Genomic DNA, 21,188 nt, shown 5'->3' with positions numbered 1-21,188 from the left:
TCTTCCTTATTCCAGCCTGGGTTTCACAAGGACATTGACGCTCCCTTCTCTGAAAGCGGGCACCTGCAGCCAAGAAAGAGTACCTCCACTTTCTCTTCACTGCCAAGTAGGCGAAGATGAAAGCAAAATGAGGCAAAGGCTACGGTGGGCTGTGCCAGAGGAGGACTGGTCTGTCTGGGTACTCAGTGAAATCAAGGATTGGGGCAGGGGGTGTTTATGAGTCAACCTGGAGCAGCTGACAGAATAAAAAAAAAAAAAGAAGGAGGAGGAGGAACAGGGAGGAGTGAAGGAGGACTACAAGATTTGGGGCGTGCTTGGTTCATTGTTCATGGGGGAGGTGCCCTTGAGGATGATCAGTCGGAGAGGAGGATGCTGGTGAGGCTCAGGGGCGGGACAGAGATGACTCTTGGCTAAGATTGGATAACCGCTGAGGGCGGGAGCTGATCTTGCACAGTCGGGTCCCCAGTTTAGTAATTGGCGATATAAATGGCCAGCCCTGGCCACAGGAGTGCGAGCGGGCTGGTCAGCAGCGCACGTGCCAGGCTCCGGGTCCCTTCTTCCTACACAAGTTCTTTCTGTTCCTGGTTTTCTTCGTCCGGTCCTGAAATCCATCCATCCCATCTTCGGCTCTCTCGGCTCTCACCCAGCTCCCACCCCAAGCTCTGAACCTCGTCCTGTGCAAAAGCGAAATGGCCACATCCATGAATTTCTCACGTGGTTTAAATGCGGATCTGGTGAAACCCTATAACTTCGAGATGTTGCGGGACTTAAGGCCCCTTTTGGAGGAGTACTGGTGAGATCTGGTGAGGGGGAAGGACCAACTGTTTTGAGGGGAGTAGAGACAGGAGTGATGCTTGTAATGTTTCCACTGTTGCCCGGGTACTGGCTCCAAACCTTCCCGCTTCCCACTCTGTCCTTCAAGGTTTGCTTCAAAGAGATGAGAACTGGAAGAAAGGATCCCAGAAGTGAGAAGATGGGGAGAGGGGTGTGGGGGGAGACCAAAACAAAGGGGAAAATGCAAACTACAGCTGAGGAGTGAGATTGACCAGAATGGAACGCTGTTAGGTGATCTCAGAGATAGAGGACCTGCCTGTCTATTGCCGAGGGTCAGCGGGTCCTACACAATTACCATGGAGCTTGGCTGCCGTGAAGATTGCCACAAAGTTGGGAACCTTTTCCAAGCTTTCCCAAGACTCTGTCTTATCCGCCAGACATGTTCTGTGGACTGTCTTTGTTGTTCAATCAACTCATCATGAGCCAAACAGGCAGAAGATGTTCTACCCCTCCTTACACCGCAGCCTGGATGGGGTAGTTATTCGCTGCAGGTGGACAGCTGTCACTGAGAAAGTAGAAGTCACAGAAACCTTGCATATGGCTCCTGTCCTGTGCTAGGAGCTTTCTATGTGAATACTGCTGGTCTCCCCTCACCCTCACCCCACCCTCACCTCACCCACACGAACAAGCAATGTCACACTGGTGGAACTCTAGTCTAGAGAAGCCCCTTGAGGACCTCAGTGGACTTTCCTCTAGGCAGTGCCCACCTGTGAATTCTTCCCCCTCTTCCTCCTGTCTCCAGGGTTAGCTCGTTCCTCATAGTTCTCGTCTATCTGTTGCTCATCATCGTGGGCCAGAACTACATGAGACCACGGAAGGGCTTCAGCTTGCAGGGGCCTCTCATCTTCTGGTCCTTCTGTCTGGCCATATTCAGGTAAGGCACCCATCCCTTGCTATTCTTTAGTCCTTACACCTCCCTCTTACCCCACAGGGTCTCTAAAATCCCTAGCTGCATTGACTTCCTCATTATTTTATTTTCCTCTTTTCTTGGGCCCAAGATGGCAGTCTCTGTTCTGTTCCATATCTTATCTATTTATTTATTTAGGTTTTTTCAAGACAGCATTTCATTGTATAACAGCCTTGGCTATGTTGGAACTAGCGCTGTAGATCAGGCTGGCCTTGAACTCACATCCATTTGCCTGCCTCTGCCTCCCGAGTGCTAGGGTTCAAGGTGTGCACCACTCCTACCTGGCCCATACCTTTGAAAAATGTTTACTTTTAAAGACAGCCTTTCAAGCATTATCCCAGACTGCTCTAATTGTCCCTATGGAACCCAGGCTGGCTTCATTCTCTCTGCATCCTTCCTGCTCCAGTCGTCTGAGTTCTGGGAATACAGATGTGAGGATCCACTCCAGGCCTCTTGTACTCACGAAACCGATACATCCAGCACATTTCTCTAGCCTTAAATACTGAAATTCCTCTTCAAAGACTCCAACCACTTCCCCAGCCCCACCCCGTTCCCACGCTCGTCTGTCCCCATCTTGCCACTCATTTCTTCCGACTTTCACCCCATCTCAAGAACCACATTCCTGACGTTTAGTTCTACCCTCCCCCATGTTGACTGGCCTTTTCTTAACCCTTATCTCGCACCGAGAATGCTTGTTAGATGTGTCAGATTGGCCCCAGGATCTCGAAAGCTGGAACCACCCTTTTTGGAAGGGAAAGGAGGTAACAGAGCTTAGAAATCTTGTCCAGATGAGAAGAGGGGGATGGGTTCATGCCGGGGAATGGGCCATTATGCTCTTGTGCTCTATCTCACTTCAGTATCCTGGGCACAGTGAGGACATGGAAGTTTATGGGAACACTGCTATTTACACGCGGCCTCAAGCAAACTGTGTGTTTCGCTAACTACATCGATGACACCATAGTCAAATTCTGGTCCTGTATCTTTGTTCTCAGCAAGGTTGTTGAACTCGGTGAGTGCTTTCTATGGAGCCCAGTGGCTTGCATTCCTCCTCAGAGCCTCCCCCTTCCCCATCACGTGGGTGGTCCCAGGCCTGGGTGGGATGCCAGCCGTGATTCCTCATCTCTCAGGAGATACGGCCTTCATCATCCTGCGTAAGCGGCCGCTCATCTTTATCCACTGGTACCACCATAGCACTGTGCTCCTGTTCACGAGCTTTGGATTCAAGAGCAAAATGCCTTCAGGCGGCTGGTTCATGACCATGAACTTCGGGGTACATTCCATCATGTACACTTACTACACTCTGAAAGCTGCCAAGGTGAAACATCCCAACATGCTGCCGATGGTCATCACCAGCTTGCAGATCCTGCAGATGGTTATGGGAACCATCTTTGGCATCCTGAATTACATCTGGAGGCAGGAAAAAGGGTGCTACTCCACACCGGAACACTTCTTCTGGTCCTTTATGTTATATGGGACCTATTTCCTCCTCTTTGCTCACTTCTTCTACCAAGCCTACCTCAGGCCCAAGAGCAAAGCTAAGTCCAAGAGCCAATGAGAGCTGAAAGAAGAGATGGAACCTCAGGTTTTCCTCCATGGCACTAAGGGTTAGGTGTGGGAGAATGATTAGGGTACCTTCCCTGTCTGGTTTCCCCCATGGGACTTGTACCCCAAAGTGGCAGGAAGCTATGACAACCAAGAAATGTCATCCTTTGATCTTTCTGCCTTTAATATGAAGGCCGACCAAACCCTAGGAAGGGGATAGAACTGAGGTCCTTAAACTTGATAATATAAAATTTATTTATATTTATATTTAGAAATCTTTCTCTTCTTGCTCTATTTTTTTAAATTAAAGAAATCAACATTATTTTGAGCGTTTGCAGACTTGGAGAGGGAAAGTGGACGCTGTTGGGGAAGGCTGCCAAAGTGATCTACAGGGGGGAAGCCTGAGGGTTTGTGGAAGGATAGAGGCACACACAAACAAAGAATCCTAGGCCTGGTAGGCGCTTAATAAATGTCTGTTACAGACTAGAATTTTATTGCTATTCTGTTAGAGGTTCGAGCCTCTGAAAGGAACAGTGAGAAACAAGTGCCACAATCATAGGCTTCCTAAATTGCAAAATAGATCCCTGAAAGGAAGCATTGGAGATCAAACCTACTAGCTGTCCTCCCTGAGACCACGAGGTGGCGTCGCAGCACCAGCATAGGACCATTCCTGTCAACTAACTGGTCACACCAAGCTTCGTATTCCTTTACTCCAGAAATCCTCGCTTCCCCATTCCGTAGGAAAGGAGTGAGACTGAATGAAGCCTTAGAAGCCTGGAGACTCACTCCGTTCCTGTACATCCAGCTGTCCTTTAGGACAATAGGAAGGATGAAGGGAAGGAGGGCTCAACCGCAAGTCTGAATCATCAGGCCTTTGACAGTCCGCGCACGTTTATTTCATTGATCTTTGAAAACGGGATAGGGGAAGTTTGGAGAAGGCGGGATGGGCCAAGGGTGAATTGGCCCTGGGGAGCTGGTCCCGGTTCCTGGCCTTAGTCCCAGGGGCACGGTCTCCGTCTAGGGGTCAGATCACCCCTCGGGGCTGTGAGGGGAAAGGCTCTCTTCGGAGTCTGCCTCTTCTCCTCGGGTGCCCATGCACCTCTTTCAGACCCTGGGACGAGAAGCCAGTCTAGGCGATCCCTGTCCGGGGAGGCTGTGAATTACTGCCCCGCCCTCGGGGATGATCCACAGACCAGTGGCTCACACTGGCCGTTCCACGGCGTACTGGCAGGGGCTGAGGTTGGCGGCAGGAGGCGGCCCGGGCACGGCGGGGTAGCTGAAAGAGGCGTGCTGTTTGGCTTTGAGCCGCAAGCTAGCTAGGCTCGAGTTACACGGGTCCCGATACACATAGGGGGAGGAGGCGGCTGCAGCGGCGGCTGCTGCTGCCGAGGCGTAAGGGCAGGACACTGCCCCGGAGGACACGGCCGCTGGAGCCAACCCGGGGGGTGCCCCTCCCAGGCCCTGCAAGGCTCCGGGACCTGGTACTGTGCCCGGAGCAGCGGCGGCCGAGGGCACCATGGAGGCGGCGATGGAGCTGGGTGGTGAGAACACAGGCTGCGAGGCCAGAGGCCCTACGTTGACCGAGTTGAAGGCGAACGGGAAGGTCTTGGCGGCGAGCGGCGGGGCGAGCGCCTTGGGCGGCCAGTTGCCATACGAGTAGCCAGGGTACACCTCCTCGTAGGGTGGCACCAGGCCCCCGAGCGGGGCTGCGAATCCACCTTTGCACAGCTCCGCCTGCTGGCTGCGCTCTCGCTTCCGCCACTTGGCGCGTCTGTTCTTGAACCACACCTGCGGGCATCGGAGAAAGGCTGTCAGGACACCGAGCGGCTGGGGAGGGGACCAGCCAGAGTAGGATCGAGCCCAGGCGGGGAAGATCAGAGGTGGATGCAACCTAGAAGGGAGGAGCACACTGAGCCAGGGGCCCCGAGAAGAGAAGCCAGCGGCCTCAAGGTCTTGCTGGAGGGAGGGAGGCAGCTCGGGATCAAAGAGAATCAAGACGGAGAAGGTGGGACCTGGGCCGGGCAAGGAATCGCTTTCTAGTGAGTAACAGGCAAGGCTGCTGGAAGGTGGGGATCCCCGGCGGGAACTGGACCCGACGTGGGGCCCGTACCGCAGAGCCACCAGCTACTTGGAGAGCCCCGCGAGAGCGAGATGCTTGCAGGTGAGGGTTGCGGGTCAGGCGGAGCCATACCCGCACGCGGGCCTCGGTGAGGTTGGTCCACACGGCGATCTCTTCGCGCGTGCTCATGTCGGGGTAGCGATTCCTCTGGAAGGTGGCCTCCAGTTCCTGCAGCTGCTGGCTAGTGAAGTGCGTACGCTGCCGCCGCTGCTTCTTCTTCAGCGAGCCGTCCTCGGGGGAGCCCCCCGGCAGTGAGGCCGAGGCCTTCTCCGAGTCTGGGGGGCGGGGAACAGAATGAGACAGGTCACAGGGAGCAAGGGCCTGTGCGGATTCTCTGGCTTTGGGACCTCAAGAAATTCTCAACCTTCACAGAGCCGTCAAGGATAAACTGTTTTCTCCTCCACCCCCAGAAGGGGGCGCGCTCACCACTGTGCTCCTGGCCCTTGCAGCCGTGTTCCGGGAGCGGAGGGTGTGGAGTGCCTGCATCTGACAGGGACAGTGCAGGGCTCCGAGCCTCTGCCTCGCTGAGCAGCCCGAACTCCATGGAGGGAGGGCTCTAGGGGAAAGAGAAGACACAGATCAAGTTAACATAGGTAAAAGCCAGGGACTTACGGCCACCCAACGTGGTGGTGCATGCCTATGATCTTAATACTCAAGAGGCAGACACAGGACGATCGCCCATTAGTTTGAGCCCAGTCTACCCTACATTGTGAGGGCCAGGTCAGCCAAGAACACATAGCAAAACCCTGTCTCAAACAAACAAGACAACAACAACTAAACCCTGGGTTATCACATTCCTAGTAGGATTTCCCGACACCATTCTCGCCTCGTTTCTCATGTGCTGACATAAAGCTGTCTTGAATAGCGTACTCTAGAATAAGCGTGAAGAGACAGCTCGGCAAAGCCCTGGCTGCTCTTCCAAAGCACCACTTCGATTCCCAGCACCCACATGACTGGTGGCTCACAACCATCTGTAATTCACCTCTACTGGATCCAAAGCCTTCTTCTGGCCTTCCCAGGGACTAGGCACTCAGGTGCTCAGGCATGCACGCAGGGAAGACACCTACGCACTGAAAATACATCTAAAAAATGAAAGAGTTGAGAAAGAGAAACCAAGTGAGAAAAAGGTGTACACTGAGAGGTTTTATGCACACATGAGGACAACAGATGCACTAACTGGTAGACACATCTAGTGCTACAGCCGTTCCATTTTGTTTGTTTGAGGCAGGGTCTCATGAATCTCATGGCTTTAATCTGTGATCTTCCTGCCTCTAGCTTTGAATGCTAGAATTATAGGCCTGTGTTACCATGCCTAATTAAGTTTCGGTTTTCTTTATTTTTGGGGGGAAGGTTGAGACAGGGTTTCTTTGTGTAGCCCTGACTGTCCTAGAACACTCTCTGTAGACAAGGCTGGCCTTGAACTCATAGAGATACGCCTGCCTCTGCCACCCTAGTGCTGGGATTAAAGGCATGCAATACCACCACCGCCTGGCTCTAAAGACTTTTTCTTTTTTCTTTTTTTTCAGTTTTATTTTTTTAAAAATATAATGTTTGTTTAGAGCCAGATGTGGTGATAATTCCAGAACCCAGAAGGCAGATGGTCTGGACTTTAAGACCAACCTTGGCTACATGAAAACCTGTCTCAAAAAACAAGGGATGATTCTGCTGTAAAGTGCTTGTCACGCGAATATGAGGACTTGGATTTGATTTTTTTTAGCGCATACATAACACCACCCTTTAACCCCATGCCTGGGGATAGAAACAGGAGGAACCAGCAGATTACTGGCCAGCCAGTCAAGCTGACTTGGCCAACTCTGAGTTCAATGAGAGACTTGATAAGATGCAGAACGATCGAAGAAGACACAGATGCTGATCTCTGCCTTCACATATATGTGCATGCATACCTTCATACACATGAACATGTACACAAGGAATATTTGTTTAGATTTCCTGTAGAGCATCTCTAATCCAAAAGCTCTGGAACTGCAGGCTGGGGAAATGGCTCGCTAATGAAGAGCATTGGTTACTTTTCCAGAGGTCCTGAGTTCAATTCCCAGCATTCACATGGTAATCCGCAACCATAGCTATGACTGTAGTCCCATGGGATCTGATGCCCTCTTCTGGCATGCAGGCATACATGCAGGTAAAATACCCATATACATAAACAAAATAAAATAATTAAAAAATAAACCTGAAACTCGAAATGTAACCCCAAGCATGGAATTCAGAGAATCCCAGGTTTCAGACACCGACACCAAAATTAGGGACAATCAACCATTTCATAGGTGGACCCAAAGAACCAAAGTAACTCAACTAAGTCACTGAGCTTACAAATTGCACAGTTAGGACCTGAACTAGATCTGTGGGCTCCTAAAGAGACTTTTTTCAAATTGTGTCCTTGGAGCCTGCTCCAGAAGCCCCATCAGAGATTTCATTAGAACTCCAGCTTGGACCTTCTTAGGTCTGCTTCAGCAGTAGGGCAATTCTACTTGTTTGGGTTACTTATACTTTCTGAAAAGATTTTGTTTGAATAAAGGCTCCATGTCAAAACCAAGTTTTCAAAACCATGAGGGTGGGGGTTGTTGGAGAGATGGCTCGGTGGCTTCAAGCACCCATTCTTACTGAGGATCTGGGTTTGATTCCCAGCATCCACAGGGTAGCTCATAACCATCTGTAACTCCAGCTCCAGGGTATTCAGTACCCTTGTTTTGTCTCCACATAGGCACTTAGGACCCTTTTGTTCCTTTGCTTGTCTAAAACATCTTGCTTCCCACTATTCATCCCTCCATCTCATGCTTGGCCTCTCTCCCACTACTCCAGGCAGTATGTATGGATTCCTTTAGACACATCCCCAACACACACACACACACACACACACACACACACACACACACACTTCCTGTTAGTATTCCTTTCCCAAACCTCCTAGCCTGATCTTGTCAAGAAGCCTGCCTGGGTGCCTCTGGAGGGTTTCCCTGCAGGGTCCTCCTTCTGGTGGGCTCTCCCAAGACCTCTCATGGGAAGAAAGGGAAGGGACAGTACTGGCACTGTTGATTCCAGGAGCCTCTTGGGCAGGAAATAGAAACTAGAAAAGGATAGAGCTAGGTGTGTGTGGGGGTGTGTGTGTATGTGTCTCTCTCTCCAACACCTTCTCCCCATCTTCAGGGACACAGCGCAGGCTACATGGGGAGGCATTAATGTGGTGGATTAGCCCACATCGAGATGAACTTCATTTGGCAGATCTGAATTATTAAGAACCTTCCTCAAGGGTGTGCAGATGGACAATGGCCTGTGTTTGTACATGGTAATGCCCCCTTCAGCCAGCTCCGAGAGCACAGCTGTGCTCCACCCCAAGCCAGGTTGACAGTAGGGCAGAGGTCAAGGCAGAGGTTGAAAACAATCCTCGCTCTTCTGCTGGCATAAGGGTTGGGATCTCGGACTTTTTGCTGGGGTTAGACGGGCAAGCAAGACTAGAGGGAACCCAGCAAGGAAGGGAGAGGTCACCCAAGGGTGCAAGTGTGCTCAGTTTCCCTCCCTTTCCAGGTCTCAGGACAGGAGCTTGGAATTGGAGAATTCGGACCGACAGGCCACTCCCCACTAGAATGGACCTGTGACAGTTTGACTAGCACTTCTTCACAAATTTCTGGAAAGATGTGGGGGGAACTTAGAGCTGGAAATTGAGGTGCAGCTTCAGCCTGCCTTTCCTATAGATTCAGTATGACCTTGAAATTCAAACCACGCTGCTGACTTATCCAGGAGCCACCAAAGCAACACAGAACTGGGCGACAGGGACAGTGAGGCTCGCTGTAGGAAGAACTGCGTCCCTCTGTTGCTGTTCATCTGTCCAGTCTGTTTTGGCAGCAGACTCCTAGTTTTCCAAGCTCCCCTTCCCCTGGCATTCCATACCTGGGTCTTGATTTCATCCTCTATTTCAGTAGAAGGAGGCCAGGGGAAGAGGAGAGCAGCCGGAGCAAAAGACAGGGCTAAGTTCAAGCTGTGTGTTCTCAGAGACAGGCAGACACATGTGCAGACCCACACGGCCCTGACTTAGACACAATGAGCACTTGGACTTGAAGCTAGAGGCACAAAAACACGCGCTCTCCCACACATGCTCTCCCACATTCAGGCAGACAGACACACACCGGCGCACAGTCTCCTCTCTCTCTGACAGGGACAGCTGCCTGGGTTGTTTTGGAGCTAGCCATTCCCCTCCCCCTCCCCCTTCCCTTCCCTGGCCCCTCTGAACCGCGGCTCTCTCAGTCCCTGGAGTTCAGAACTCTGTGTGGGGGAGGAGGAAGCCAAGAGGACCAGGGAATAATGTTCTTCATGTAGTGGCTATTGGAGAGAGGCGGCTCGGCTGAGTAAGAAGACAGGAGAAAGCTGGCGCTAGGGAATCGGGCAGGGAGGTAATCTGTTATGGGCCAAAGAAATTAGGTTTGGAGTTAAAAAATTAGGTTCGTGTCTGGGTAACCCCAAACTTACTATGTATCCTTGGCAAGATATTTCATCATCTCTAAGAGGGAGATCGTAATCCCTTTTCTACCTCTGCTCAATTTTTTTTATCTTTCCCCTTCAGATGGGATATTGCTATATAGCACAGGTTGTCCTCAAATTTGTGATCTTCCTACTAGGATTACAGGTATGTGCCCGTGATCTGCCTTCATTATTACATTTTCTATCTATCTGCCTGTCTGTCTATCTATCATCTATCAGCCCAGGATGGCCTTGGGCTCACTTCTAGCTGAGGATGACCTTGAACTTCTCTTCCTGCTGTTTCTAGCCCCTAAGTACTGGGATTAAAGGTACATGCCACCACCATACCTAGTGTATATGGTGCTGGGAATTGAACCCAGGGCTTCATTCATTTTAGGCGAGCACTCTACCAACTGGCCTATGTCTCTAGCTCCAAAGTATAGCCTGGGCTGCCTCCTGTCTCATGATCCTCATGTTTTACCCTCGTCAGCATTTGCCTACTGACAAGCACCACCATAAGGTTCAAATAACATATAGCTTATATAAAAATAAAATTCAGAATATTTTTCTAGTTCCTTCTGGGAGCTGAGCACTAAATTAGCCACTGTGCAAGAATGGAGACTAAAGCCTGACCCTTGCTTGGGTGGTTCACCTGCCCAGGCTCTGTGTCTCGATGAGAAAGTCATCTTGTGAAGAAGACTGGTGAGATACTGCGCTTCAGCGAGGGCTGTGGCGCTCAGTCCTGAACTTAGAGCACATAGAATAAAGAAGCAGCAAAAAACGGGCTAAGGAGTGCAAGCAGGGAGGCACCGGCACCAGGGGCTGGTGAAGAAACAATGAAGCTGTCTGACTCTTGACTGAGTTCATCACTACAGTGGGGGGCTGTCCGTGACACTGCAGGCAGACGGAGCGCGCACAAAAGCCGGGCTATGAAGAGATGGGGGGGGGGCACAGAACTCAGGCAGGCAGCCTCATGTCCGGGTGGGCCGGTCAGGCAGAGACTGGGGGTGCCAAGTTGTTATCTGAGTTGGAGACAGGCTGACTGAGGATTAAGCTCCCCCAAACTGCTACAGGTCAGGAAGCTGGGGAGTTGGGCCAGGGGCCAGGGACTTCATCTAACTCAGTGGATAGGGAGGAAAATGCAGCCGCTTGGAAGCTGCCTGGCTCGTTGATGCTGGCAGGGTCAAACATAGCCAAAGGATAACTGGTGATGAATCTAGCTCCCAGAGAGTTTGCCTGTCCACTCCTACTCTTTTTGACACCCTTTGCTGGAGATGCAAGGACCAGGCTTCACTGGCATCATGGAGGCTAGCCCAGGCCTAGGGAAAACAGAAGTGCAGGTATGTTTTGATTCCAAAGTACAATAAGTCTGTAACAGACCAGCACCAACAAAATTCAGGTGACATTAAGGCAAAGACCAGATCATAGGCCACTGTTGTTCCCACGGGACACAGGCTCATGGTAGGAAGGCAACTGTCATGGAACCAACTTGCAGTCCAAAAGCTAGAAGAGTAGATGAAGGCCACTGGGAGAACCCAAGATAAGTTGAAATAGCAATACCTGAAGCAGGAGGAACAGCATGGAAGAATGGGGAAAAAATTCTCATCTTGTGGGGAGTGGATGAGGAGGGGCAGAAGCAGACCTGGGGTTGAGGTCTGTGGCTCTGCTCAGCAAATAGTAAACTGGGAACAGGGGAAACCAAGGTCCTAAGCTAGACAGTGCCACCCATAAGTCTAGGGCTGAAGGGAATCCCTGGCATGCCTATAGCCTTTTATTCAGTTGGGGTGTACAACACCCAGACTCTGGTCTGCTGAACCGCAGTGCGCCAAGGGGGACGGATGCCTCTTAGTTTCCTCATAGTTTCAGGACAAAGCTCAGGACCTCAGGTGGAGGCAGGGGTGACTTGATGGACCCAAGTCACCAAGTTTCTGAATGTTCCTTCTTTGGTCAAGCATTATATGTGTGCTAAGAGGGGTCTCCAAGAACTGTAGCCCACAGACTTTAACTTGCTTACTTACAGTCTAGGGAGCAAACAGAACATATGATAGGAGAATGGTTGTGGGAGATCAGATGTGGGAACCCGTAAGAAGAGGTATCAAGTGTTCAGGCTCAGAGGATGTAGGCACTTGACTGATAGGGTGGTTGTGGAGGAAGAGAAGGGGCAGGGCCTTCTTAAGAACCCAGAACCAATCATTGGGAGTGGTTAAAGTTCTACACAGACCCTCGTTTGATCAAAGGCTTAATGTGGGACATAAAGGACTAGCAGCAAAAGGGCTTAGATCGAGGGGGCCCATGATGAGAGACAAGTGCTGGTTCAAATACGATAAAGTCAAGGCTAGAGTGTTCCTGGCTTTTCTGCGGAAAAAAAAAATCCTTAATTCAGGGTGTGGTCACATATGTGATCCCAGCACTAAAAAGACTGAGGCAGAAGATCAAGAGCTCAAATCCAGCGTGGGCTTTATAAGGAAACCATACAGGAAAATAGAGACGGGATGTGGTAGCAACTAATAGGAAATTTATTTGAGATCTCTAGCTTGATTTTATTAATCTTCCTGTGCCCAGGATTGAATCAGGTCCCTTGTACATGCTAGGTGAAGACCCGACCACTACCTGAGGCATATCCCTGGCCCCTCTAGCTGAAATTTAAGACTTCAGATTGACTTTGCACCCTATTTCATAAAGCATATGTGTATTTACAACCCCAGTCTTAAGGTAACATCAACATAGGGAAGGTAGGCCACAGGCTGCCTATCGCTCTCTACTCCTGTATGGCCTTCCCAGCTCTCCCAGGAAGCACTGCTGCAAGCTGTGGGACTAGTTTTGCCAGTAGCCAGTGACATACAAAAGCAGCATCTCCGTGCCCTTTATTTGCGGTGGTAACTAGAATGGATTGGCTTTACAAGGTATACAGGGAAGGTTGCCACCATGCCTGGCAGCACTAGGGAGGCTGAGGCAGGAAGTTTCCAGTTCACAGCCAGCCTGGACTACATAAAGGAGACTCTGTTACAAACAAACAAAAAATTAAAGATGGTCTTAAGGAAGGAAAACGGGGAAGAGAGGTGGACTGGACTGTCACTCTTATAGGTCATTGCACACCCTGCACACCCTGCACGTCCTCTAAAGCTCAGGACCTAATAGATCCCTTTGGCTCCCTGTCATCTCCCTCTCCCATACCGAAGCAACTGTTAGTTAAAATGAGTGGGGGAGAAAAGATCTGACTGTTCCCACCTCTCAGTCACCGTAATTCTGCTTCAGTCCTTCCACCCTGCCCTCCCTTCCTGGACTTGGATCCTCGGCTCTCATTGACATTCTTGAGCAGCAGACAGGCAGAGTTCAGGTCAGGCTATTTGGTAGAGAGGTTAAGACATATGGGGAGCTCCTCACGTTCCCAGAGAGGGACAGGGTGATGGCTGACACAGGAATCCCAGGGAAGATGTTCCAACTGTCCTTAAGAGCCTGGCTGTGGCTGAATCAAGGACACGGAGGGGCTACTCCGAGGCAGAAGACCCCACCTCCCAAAGAAAGATTCTGTGGCCATGGGGAGAGCAGTTTGGGCAGAATAACAGCAGGAAGGTTTCTTCTGGTGTTTCTCCGTTTACAAGAAGCTTTCCTCCTGCACACAGTTGATATGTTTCATGTAGTTCTCACAGGCCCTGAGTGGCAGGAATGTCCATCCCTGCTTAACTCCAAGGGGGTGGGGAACTGTCCTAGGCTGCACAGAACCAAGAGGTTTGAGCTGAGTTCTGCTTTTCCTTGTCTCGTCCTTCACACTACAACCATGAGGGACTGAAGCCCTGATAGGTTCCGTTTCTACTTCCCACCTCTATTCTCTGAAGATGAACCCTGGAAGTTAGCGGTCCACTGTGTCAGAACACATTCTCCTATTTATCCTAAGATTGTAATTCTCTAGTCCTAAGAGTCCCCGCCCGCAACATCTCCAGTTTCAGGATTCAGCAGGCAAGTTTTCGCTCATTTAGATCTTTTATTGTGTTGTAGATTTTCATCTTGTTTTCTAGCAAGCCCTCCCTGTTCTCCATTTTGCCAATTATCCTTTCTCTCTCTCTCTCTCTCTCTCAACACTCTCCCACTAAGCTATACTCCTGGCTCTGGTCTCTGACTTCCCTTGGGCCATAGCATAGCATCCTCCCTGAGAGCTTCTGAGAGGTCAAGCATTCAGCTACATGGTTTCATACACGAGAAGAAGAAAGTTCTGTTTTGTTTTGTTTTTGTTTTCAATCATCTTTGCTATGATGTTATCCTTTTTTTTTTCTTTTCAGTCTTTTTGGTGAAAGCCAAACTTAGGGTTTTCAAAGAGCCAGCTGTAATGCCTTCATTATTTCTTCCCTGATATGGAGTCCTTCATTTCCTGCATAGTTTCAGTGATTTCACCCCCAAAAGCAATGGGAATATAAGCCCCTAAGATGTATATGGACTGTGATGGGAGTAGTTGGGGTGTGTTTATCAAGGAGGGCAAGGGACATACAAAAGATGAGGAGCAAGGTCTCAGCCAGTACCTAAGTAAACTTTAGAACTGAAGAGTGGAGGAAGGAGTGTGAGAAATAAGAATTATATTTTCCTTTTGAGTGGAGGAGGAGAAAAGTGGACTTTTTAAGATTACTCATTGCTAAACAATTTTTTTTTTGTACCCCAGCTGAGTTGTCCTGTTCAAGTGTGTAGATTCGGAGTTCCCTTCTGCTTAATTGGGCTCTAGTTAGAGTTAGAGGTCAGGGAGGGAGGGTGGCCATTATACTGGCCCACCGGAGTCAGAGCTCTCTCTCAGTCAGAAAGAAGCAAACAGGACAATTGAGACATCTTTCTTGGCCACATTAAGAGGATGGTGCAGGCATCGTGTGAACCACAGAGTGGATTTCATCTGCCTCCTTTTTCCCGCCCCTTCTCAGGAAGGCAAGATTTGCTTTGCGAAAGGGCTACAATCTCTTTGTCTGGTAGATTCTTGTCGCTTAGGAGCCTTGAGCGGACCAACAACCAGACTAGGAGTATGAGGGCATCTAGTCGGCTGTACTGGAATTAGGTTGGGGGTGGGGAGGCATAACAGTTGACTCCGAGTTTGTGAGGGAACTGAGACTCTCAGGGGCTTGTGGGTGGAAGGATGTTCACTGACCCGCTGCTGATGTACCTATGGCTTATTCTTTGATTTGTTGGTCTTGATTCTTTCCTCACATTTGGATTGTGGAAGTCTATCGATGCCCTGATCTGTTTGAGCTAGTGTGGGGTTGTTTCGCAGAGGTACCCTGTTCCAAGGCCAGGCTGCGTCGTTTAATTTCCCTGCTCCCTCCAGGTTCAACAGGCAGAAGGGGCAGAAAATATCAAGTTTGCAAACTGGAAGTTGGAAATTCAGGGGATTCCCCCTGAGAAGACCCCATTGCACAAATCGCAGCTGGGCAGGCGCTGCCGGATAGGTGGACATGCCTGCCGGCCAGGGACATTCTGTCCACCACTATTGGACACATCGTCTCTTCGGGAGAGACCCACTTTGCCACCCAAACATTCTGTCCGTTCAAAACCCCACGTGTCGCTGACATTCTGTCTGATTCTGAGGCGGCTTTGGATCTGGACCCTTCCAGATCTCGACGCCCCACGACAGGTCCGTCAGTTTTGTCGCGTTGAGCTGGCAGCCTCAGCCCTGTAGCCAGCGGCCATCTGACCCAGTAGCTACTCTCGCAATACGGCTCCTATTCCAACTACGGAGCAGCTGGGAAGAAAAGCAGGAGCTACTATAAGCACCCCTACTTCCAGCCGCTGCAGTCTGTCTAAGCCTGGGCCAAGGGGAGCTGGGCGCTGCCTGTTGCCCTTACGCCGGACGACCGTAGCTTTCTGCTACCCCTATTACCTTCTGGTCACTTGCCCTCTTCCCCTAGATACCAGCGTGCTTTCTGGCAAAGGTTTCCAGAATCCCTGCTCTGTGATCCATGCAGTTCTTCGGCTTCTCTCCGGGTCCCCTTAATCATCCCGGTCCCCCAGGTCCTTACCCGTAGTTTCCCTTCTCCCATGTACCAGCCCGGGGGCTGTAGTACGCCTTTCCAGTCTTGACCGGTTCCCCAAACACCAGAGTTCAGCCGCCCCAGGTTCCCTTTTAGGAGTCCCGGGGCCAGTCTTGACTCTCCGGTCCCCCGAGCTCCTGTTCCCCGCATGGTCAAGCACTCACAGTGCGTCCCGCAGCAGGCAGAATCCCGGTGGTGGTGGCGGTGGTGGTGGTGGCGGTGGCGGTGGCGGCGGCGGCGTTCTGGAGTGCAGGCAGGGGCCAGGGGCCAGGCACCCTGCCGGGTGGGGGCCGCCCCCCTGCTCTGGGGCGGCCGCTCTGCTGGGAGCTCCCAGGCTAGCAGAAGAGAGAGTGAGCCTCACAGAGTAGTGCCACCCCCCGCCGGCGCCCATTCACTTTATGGCAGCCCAGGGCGCCCCCAGCCCGCCGCGGCTTGCTGCGCGCCCTAGGCCCCGCCCCTTTCCAGCTGCAACGCCCAGGCTCCTCCCTTTCCAGCTGTGAACCTTCAGGCCCCGCCTTAGTGGGGAGGGGTCCTGCCGGCGGGCAGCCAAGAACCCCGCCCTCTGACCAATCAAAAGCGTCCGCCAGCAGCAGAGTAACGCCCCCTCCCCACGTGGCTGGGACCGCGCTCCAGCAGGGACGCTCCGGGTGAGCTAAGCCTGCCAAAGTAAGGTGGTCGGCATTGCGGCCCGAGTCCAGCCCAGATGGTGGCGAATTGAGGACTTGGGCTCTACTCGGAGCTACGTGAAGCAGTGCCTTGGGAGAGGACTGCAGGAGCGCCGGGTGCCGCCGAGTCTCAGCGCTCACACTTTGCTGTCGCTTGTTTCGCCGATTTTCTCCACTTGTCGCTGTCTGTCTTTCCACTCTTTGTCTCTGTTCCAGTTCTCGCACGTCTCTCCTCTTCCTTCTGACCGCCGCTTTGCTCCCTGCTCTGCCACTTTGGAAGGGTGATTTCTCTTTCCAAGACCATCCCACCCCCTTTTTTCCCATCATATCTTTTTCTTCCCAGCTATCTCTAATTTTTTCCTCCCCTAACAAGGATAACTTGGAGAAAGGGGTTGGAACGAGAAAAATCAAAGTGGTGTACAGCACTTTCCCTCACTCAGTGACCTTGGACAAGTAACAACGGTGCCAGCTCCCACCCTGGCCAAAATAAAAGGAAGCTTCCAGTGGCTCTCTGGCCCTTAGGCTGTGTACTCTTCAAAGACGTGAGCGCTTGGCCGCTCACTCTGCACTACCAGTTTGCCTGGGCTGCGCTCTGCCAGCTTCAGCGATTCTGTTCCCCGCCACACACCATATTCAGTCCTGTGGGTAAAGGGTAGCCTTCGCGCGTTTTGCTTAGGTATTTGCAAGGGACAAGACAGATGTTCAAGGGATATGATAGGCTGGGTTATTTGGTGCCCCTGAGATACTAAGCCCTTTGCACAATATACTCCTAAAATGACCCTGAGCATACATACTGATGCTTAAAACAAGCCAGTTATCTTTATTGCCTTCAGGAGAAAGGACAAGCTTTTAAGGGTGGAATTCTAGACCTTCAGGACCAGAACTCCCCTATCTCCCTGTTGATAAGGTCTTGCCTCTATAGCTCTGTGGTTTTTACTGGTCCTAAACTTTTAACTGTTATCCTATCTCTGCCTGTACTGAATGCAGTGTTTGCAGGTGTGAGACATGAACTTTTAGTCGTCAGTTTAGTTTGTACTGAACACTTTTTTTTTTTTTTTGAGACAGGGCTTCTCTGTATTCTCTGTAGCTTTGGAGCCTGTCCTGGAACTAGCTCTTGTAGACCACCAGGCTGGCCTCAAACTCACAGAGATCCACTTGCCTCTGCCTCCTGAGTGCTGGGATTAAAGGCGTGTGCCATCAGCAGCCACCATACTGACTTCTGAGTTCCACTTAGGTCCTGTTTTATCTGAGAAGCCATCCCCGAACTGCCAGATAATTCAGATGTATAACTTCTTGCTTCCATGGCCACTTAGTGTATGTTTGCTCTCATTCATCTTCGATATTGAAGGGATCAGCTAATGCATTGTCTTCTATAAAATAAAATTTAGCAAAGTAAGCATTTCTTCTTTATTATTCTATTTGTGAGCATATAAAAACTCAATAAGTGTTTTATCTGTTAAATGATATGTAATACTTATAAAAGATGGAAGGATTGTCATATCTCTGTCTACCTACCTATCTGTCTGTCTACTGTCTATCCATCCCTCTCTCTCTCTGTCACTCTATCTATCCATCCACCCATCCACCCATCTATATCTTATCTGTATCTCCATCTTTAATTCACAAGCACATCCTTTTAAGATGTCTAACATCTGGAGGTATGTGTCGGTAGTGATGGACGAGAGAGCGTTTTAGTTCCCTTACAGGGGTTCCCAATTGTCTTTCCAACATGAGACAGGCCCAAAAGATCAAGCCCTAGTTTTTAAATGAAGAGAAACATGGGTCAGAGGTACCATAGAATGAGGTGCTTTGGTGATGTTTCATCTTCACCTGACTTCCTTTAGGCCCTTAGCTGAATCAAGACCAAGACACTAATCATAGGTACAGGGAGATACTGGAACGGTGCAGGGAGGGTTCTTCATGTCAGACTTCAGTTCTGAGTGGTTCTTTAAATTAGAGGACTGTCCCGCGCTCGGCCTCGCCAGCAAGAACGACGCCGGGCACTTAGGATCCTTCTGCAGTAAAGCTTTAATGCGTCTTGAGAGGAAGAGCATCAGCTTCCAAAGCAGAGACCCAGAATGAGGGGAACCCAGCCCTTATAAAGGAAACAGTCCTCGCTTCTGACGTGTCACTCTTGGATTGGTCCGCTGCCCATTATCCCAGATGATGCCTCGGAAGTAGGCAGGGACGCAGCAGTAGAGAGTTACCAAGCACGTGCGCTGGGATTAAAGGCGTGTGCTACATCACCTTGAACTCAGAGATCTGCCTGTCTCTGCCTCCCAGGCATTGGGACCAAAGGCGTGTACTACCACACCTTGAGGTCACAGAGGTCAATCTGCCTCTGCCTCCGAGGCATCAGGACTAAAGGCGTGTACCGCCACACCTTGAGGTCACAGAGGTCAATCTCTACATTTGTTCCTTGAAGCAATGGAGAATGTGGTTGCGGCCCTCCACAGAGGACCATGGTCCATGGAGGCCTTTGGCTGCCTGTTTCAAGACCACAGTCCTATGTCCTAAGGTATGGAACGTTCCTGGACTCCAGTTGTCCATAAATGGGAAGACGTGGAGAGAGTGACTTTTCAGAGCTTTTCTGCAATTCTGGGTTCTATCGGCAGATCAGCTGGGAATTCCAGCACCTATTCTGCAAGCAGAAAGCCACCCTCTTGTCCTCTTTTCATACATTCCCATTTCTAGTTACCTTTTAAAATTTTTATCTATCTATCTATCTATCTATCTATCTATCTATCTATCTATCTATCTATCTATCTATTTCAGTGTGTATTGTTTTTGCCTGCATAAGGGTTTGTGGCACCCTCGATCTGTAGTTACAGACAGTTGTGAGCTGCCATGTGAGTATTGAAAATTGAACCTGGGTCCTCTGTGAAAACAGCCAGTGCTCTTAACCACTGAGTCATCTCTCCAGCCCCTCTAGATTTTTTCATTATCTTAGCAATTTCTGTCATTTGAAAGGAGAGACTTGTTAGCATTTCTTTTAAAAATAATTTGTTTTGCCAGGTGTGGTTGCACATGCTTTTAACCCCAGTCCTTAGGCCATAGTAGCAGGCAGATCTCTGTGAGTTTGAAGCCAGTCTGGTCTACAGACTGAGTTCAGCCAGGGTTATAGAGAGACCTTGTCTCAAAAGCAAAAATAAAAACAAAATTATTTGTGTATGTGCCCAAAGTGGTGGAGTCCTCTGGAGCTGGGGTTACAGTAGGTAGTGGGATGTGAAGATGCCAGAAACTGAACTCAGGTCTTTGGGGAGAGCAGGAAGCACACGTCAATGCTAAGCTATCTCTCTAGCCTCACCTGTCAGCAGCGCTAAGGCAAACGGGAAATTTTCATTTTTCTGTCAATGATGTGGACTAATGGTGTGAGATTAGGTTCTCAAACTCAGTCCTCCTGCACCATCCACCCAATTGTTTGTTAAGATTTGTCCAAGGCGCCGGGTGGTGGTGGTGTATGCCTTTAATCCCAGCACTCGGGAGGCAGAGGCAGGCGGGTCTTTGTGAGTTCGAGGCCAGCCTGGTCTATAAGAGCTAGTTCCAAAGCCACAGAGAAACCCTGTCTCAACAAACAAAACAAAACAAAACAAACAAACAAACAAACAAAATTGTCCAAGGCTTAATAGGAAGGCTGAACTGAGAGTCATAGCCCTATGGCGTAAGGTATTAGAACTACTGAGGGGGGCTGGAGAGATGGTTCCGTGGTTAAGAGCACAGTCTACTCTTTCAGAAGACCAGGGTTCAGTTCCCAGCACTCACTTGGCAATTTGCAACTAGTTTTCAGGAGATCTGCACTGCACATGTGAAAAAAAATACACATAAAATAAATAAAATCTTTTTTTTAAGCGAAGTATTAAAGATTTTTTTCTTTTTCTTTTGTCCTCCTGAACTCTCTGGATAGGTGGATTAGCACACTTGGATCTGTTGTTCTCTGCTAGGCATGGAGCCAGCTTTCCTCGGTAGAACTTTTTCCAGTTCTGGAACACGAGAAAATTAGTTTAATTAGCTATCCAAGATTCCCGTTACCATTCTCTCTATTTCTGGACGGTAGGAATGGAGTATAAAACACAAAATCAGAGTTGGAACGAGACAGGCACACACACCTGCGATAAGTCAAAATGGGAAACAGAGACAGGACGGCATGAAAAGATTGCATGGGTTGGATTTAGGAAGGAGGGTTCCCCAGACTCGCCCGGAAAGGGAGGGATCCCTAAATATCAAAGCCCAGTTAACTTTGACAGGATGTAGTTCGGGGAGTAGGGTCGCCCGCTCACGCTCTCAAAACGGACCCCGCCCACTTTCCAGCAAATCACAGCCTTCCTCCCGGGGATGCCCAGCAGCCACTGGTAAACAGCGCGCTGCAACCGAACTCTACCTAACCCCAGCCCTCTAACCGCCCAACACAATTTCTCAGTTTTTATTGGCTTCTATAACCGTCAGTCAGAGCAACCGCGTATCTGTTGGCTGTCCCCGACCTACTCTCTGTTCCCTTGTAATCTGGGCTGGTCTCGTTGGGTACTGCCCGCCTCCCGGAGCTAATTCCTTTCCTTGGATTGGATAGCTGGAATGCCACTTCCCAGGGTTCCACACTCTGATTGGCCGAGCGCGACCGGACTCTCAGTTACCAGGCAGCGGGCTAGACT

At 50.3% G+C, this 21,188-nt stretch overlaps 2 protein-coding genes across 2 annotated transcripts; one reads left to right on the top strand and one right to left on the bottom strand.

The window, feature by feature from the left end:
- The first annotated feature begins 501 nt into the window (after window positions 1–501).
- Window positions 502–3,548, top strand: Elovl3 (ELOVL fatty acid elongase 3). Its single transcript, XM_048438965.3, has 4 exons — window positions 502–793; window positions 1,577–1,708; window positions 2,599–2,750; window positions 2,869–3,548. Exons 1-4 carry the CDS (start codon window positions 690–692, stop codon window positions 3,294–3,296), a joined length of 816 nt encoding a protein of 271 aa, XP_048294922.2. The 5' UTR covers window positions 502–689; the 3' UTR covers window positions 3,297–3,548.
- A 189-nt stretch (window positions 3,549–3,737) lies between these two features.
- On the bottom strand, window positions 3,738–16,268 carry Pitx3 (paired like homeodomain 3). Its single transcript, XM_085694025.2, has 5 exons — window positions 16,057–16,268; window positions 11,593–11,608; window positions 5,829–5,958; window positions 5,475–5,677; window positions 3,738–5,071 (listed from the first exon to the last, which is right to left on the bottom strand). Exons 1-5 carry the CDS (start codon window positions 16,266–16,268, stop codon window positions 4,484–4,486), a joined length of 1,149 nt encoding a protein of 382 aa, XP_085550151.2. The 3' UTR covers window positions 3,738–4,483.
- Between the last annotated feature and the right edge of the window lie 4,920 nt (window positions 16,269–21,188).

This window comes from Myodes glareolus, chromosome 7 (genome assembly GCF_982192425.1).
Source record: "Myodes glareolus chromosome 7, mMyoGla1.1, whole genome shotgun sequence".
Lineage (NCBI taxonomy): Eukaryota > Metazoa > Chordata > Mammalia > Rodentia > Cricetidae > Myodes > Myodes glareolus.
This window is presented reverse-complemented; position numbering and strand designations above follow the sequence as displayed.

Coding starts and splice junctions, on each gene's coding strand:
- Elovl3 (XM_048438965.3), top strand. CDS start 690: ATGGCCACATCCATGAATTTCTCACGTGGTTTAAATGCGGATCTGGTG. Junction 1,709..2,598: donor TTCTGTCTGGCCATATTCAG/GTAAGGCACCCA, acceptor ATCTCACTTCAG/TATCCTGGGCACAGTGAGGA. Junction 2,751..2,868: donor CAGCAAGGTTGTTGAACTCG/GTGAGTGCTTTC, acceptor CTCATCTCTCAG/GAGATACGGCCTTCATCATC.
- Pitx3 (XM_085694025.2), bottom strand. CDS start 16,268: ATGGGCGCCGGCGGGGGGTGGCACTACTCTGTGAGGCTCACTCTCTCT. Junction 5,678..5,828: donor CAAGGGCCAGGAGCACAGTG/GTGAGCGCGCCC, acceptor CCCGCCCCCCAG/ACTCGGAGAAGGCCTCGGCC. Junction 5,072..5,474: donor TCACCGAGGCCCGCGTGCGG/GTATGGCTCCGC, acceptor CGATGCCCGCAG/GTGTGGTTCAAGAACAGACG.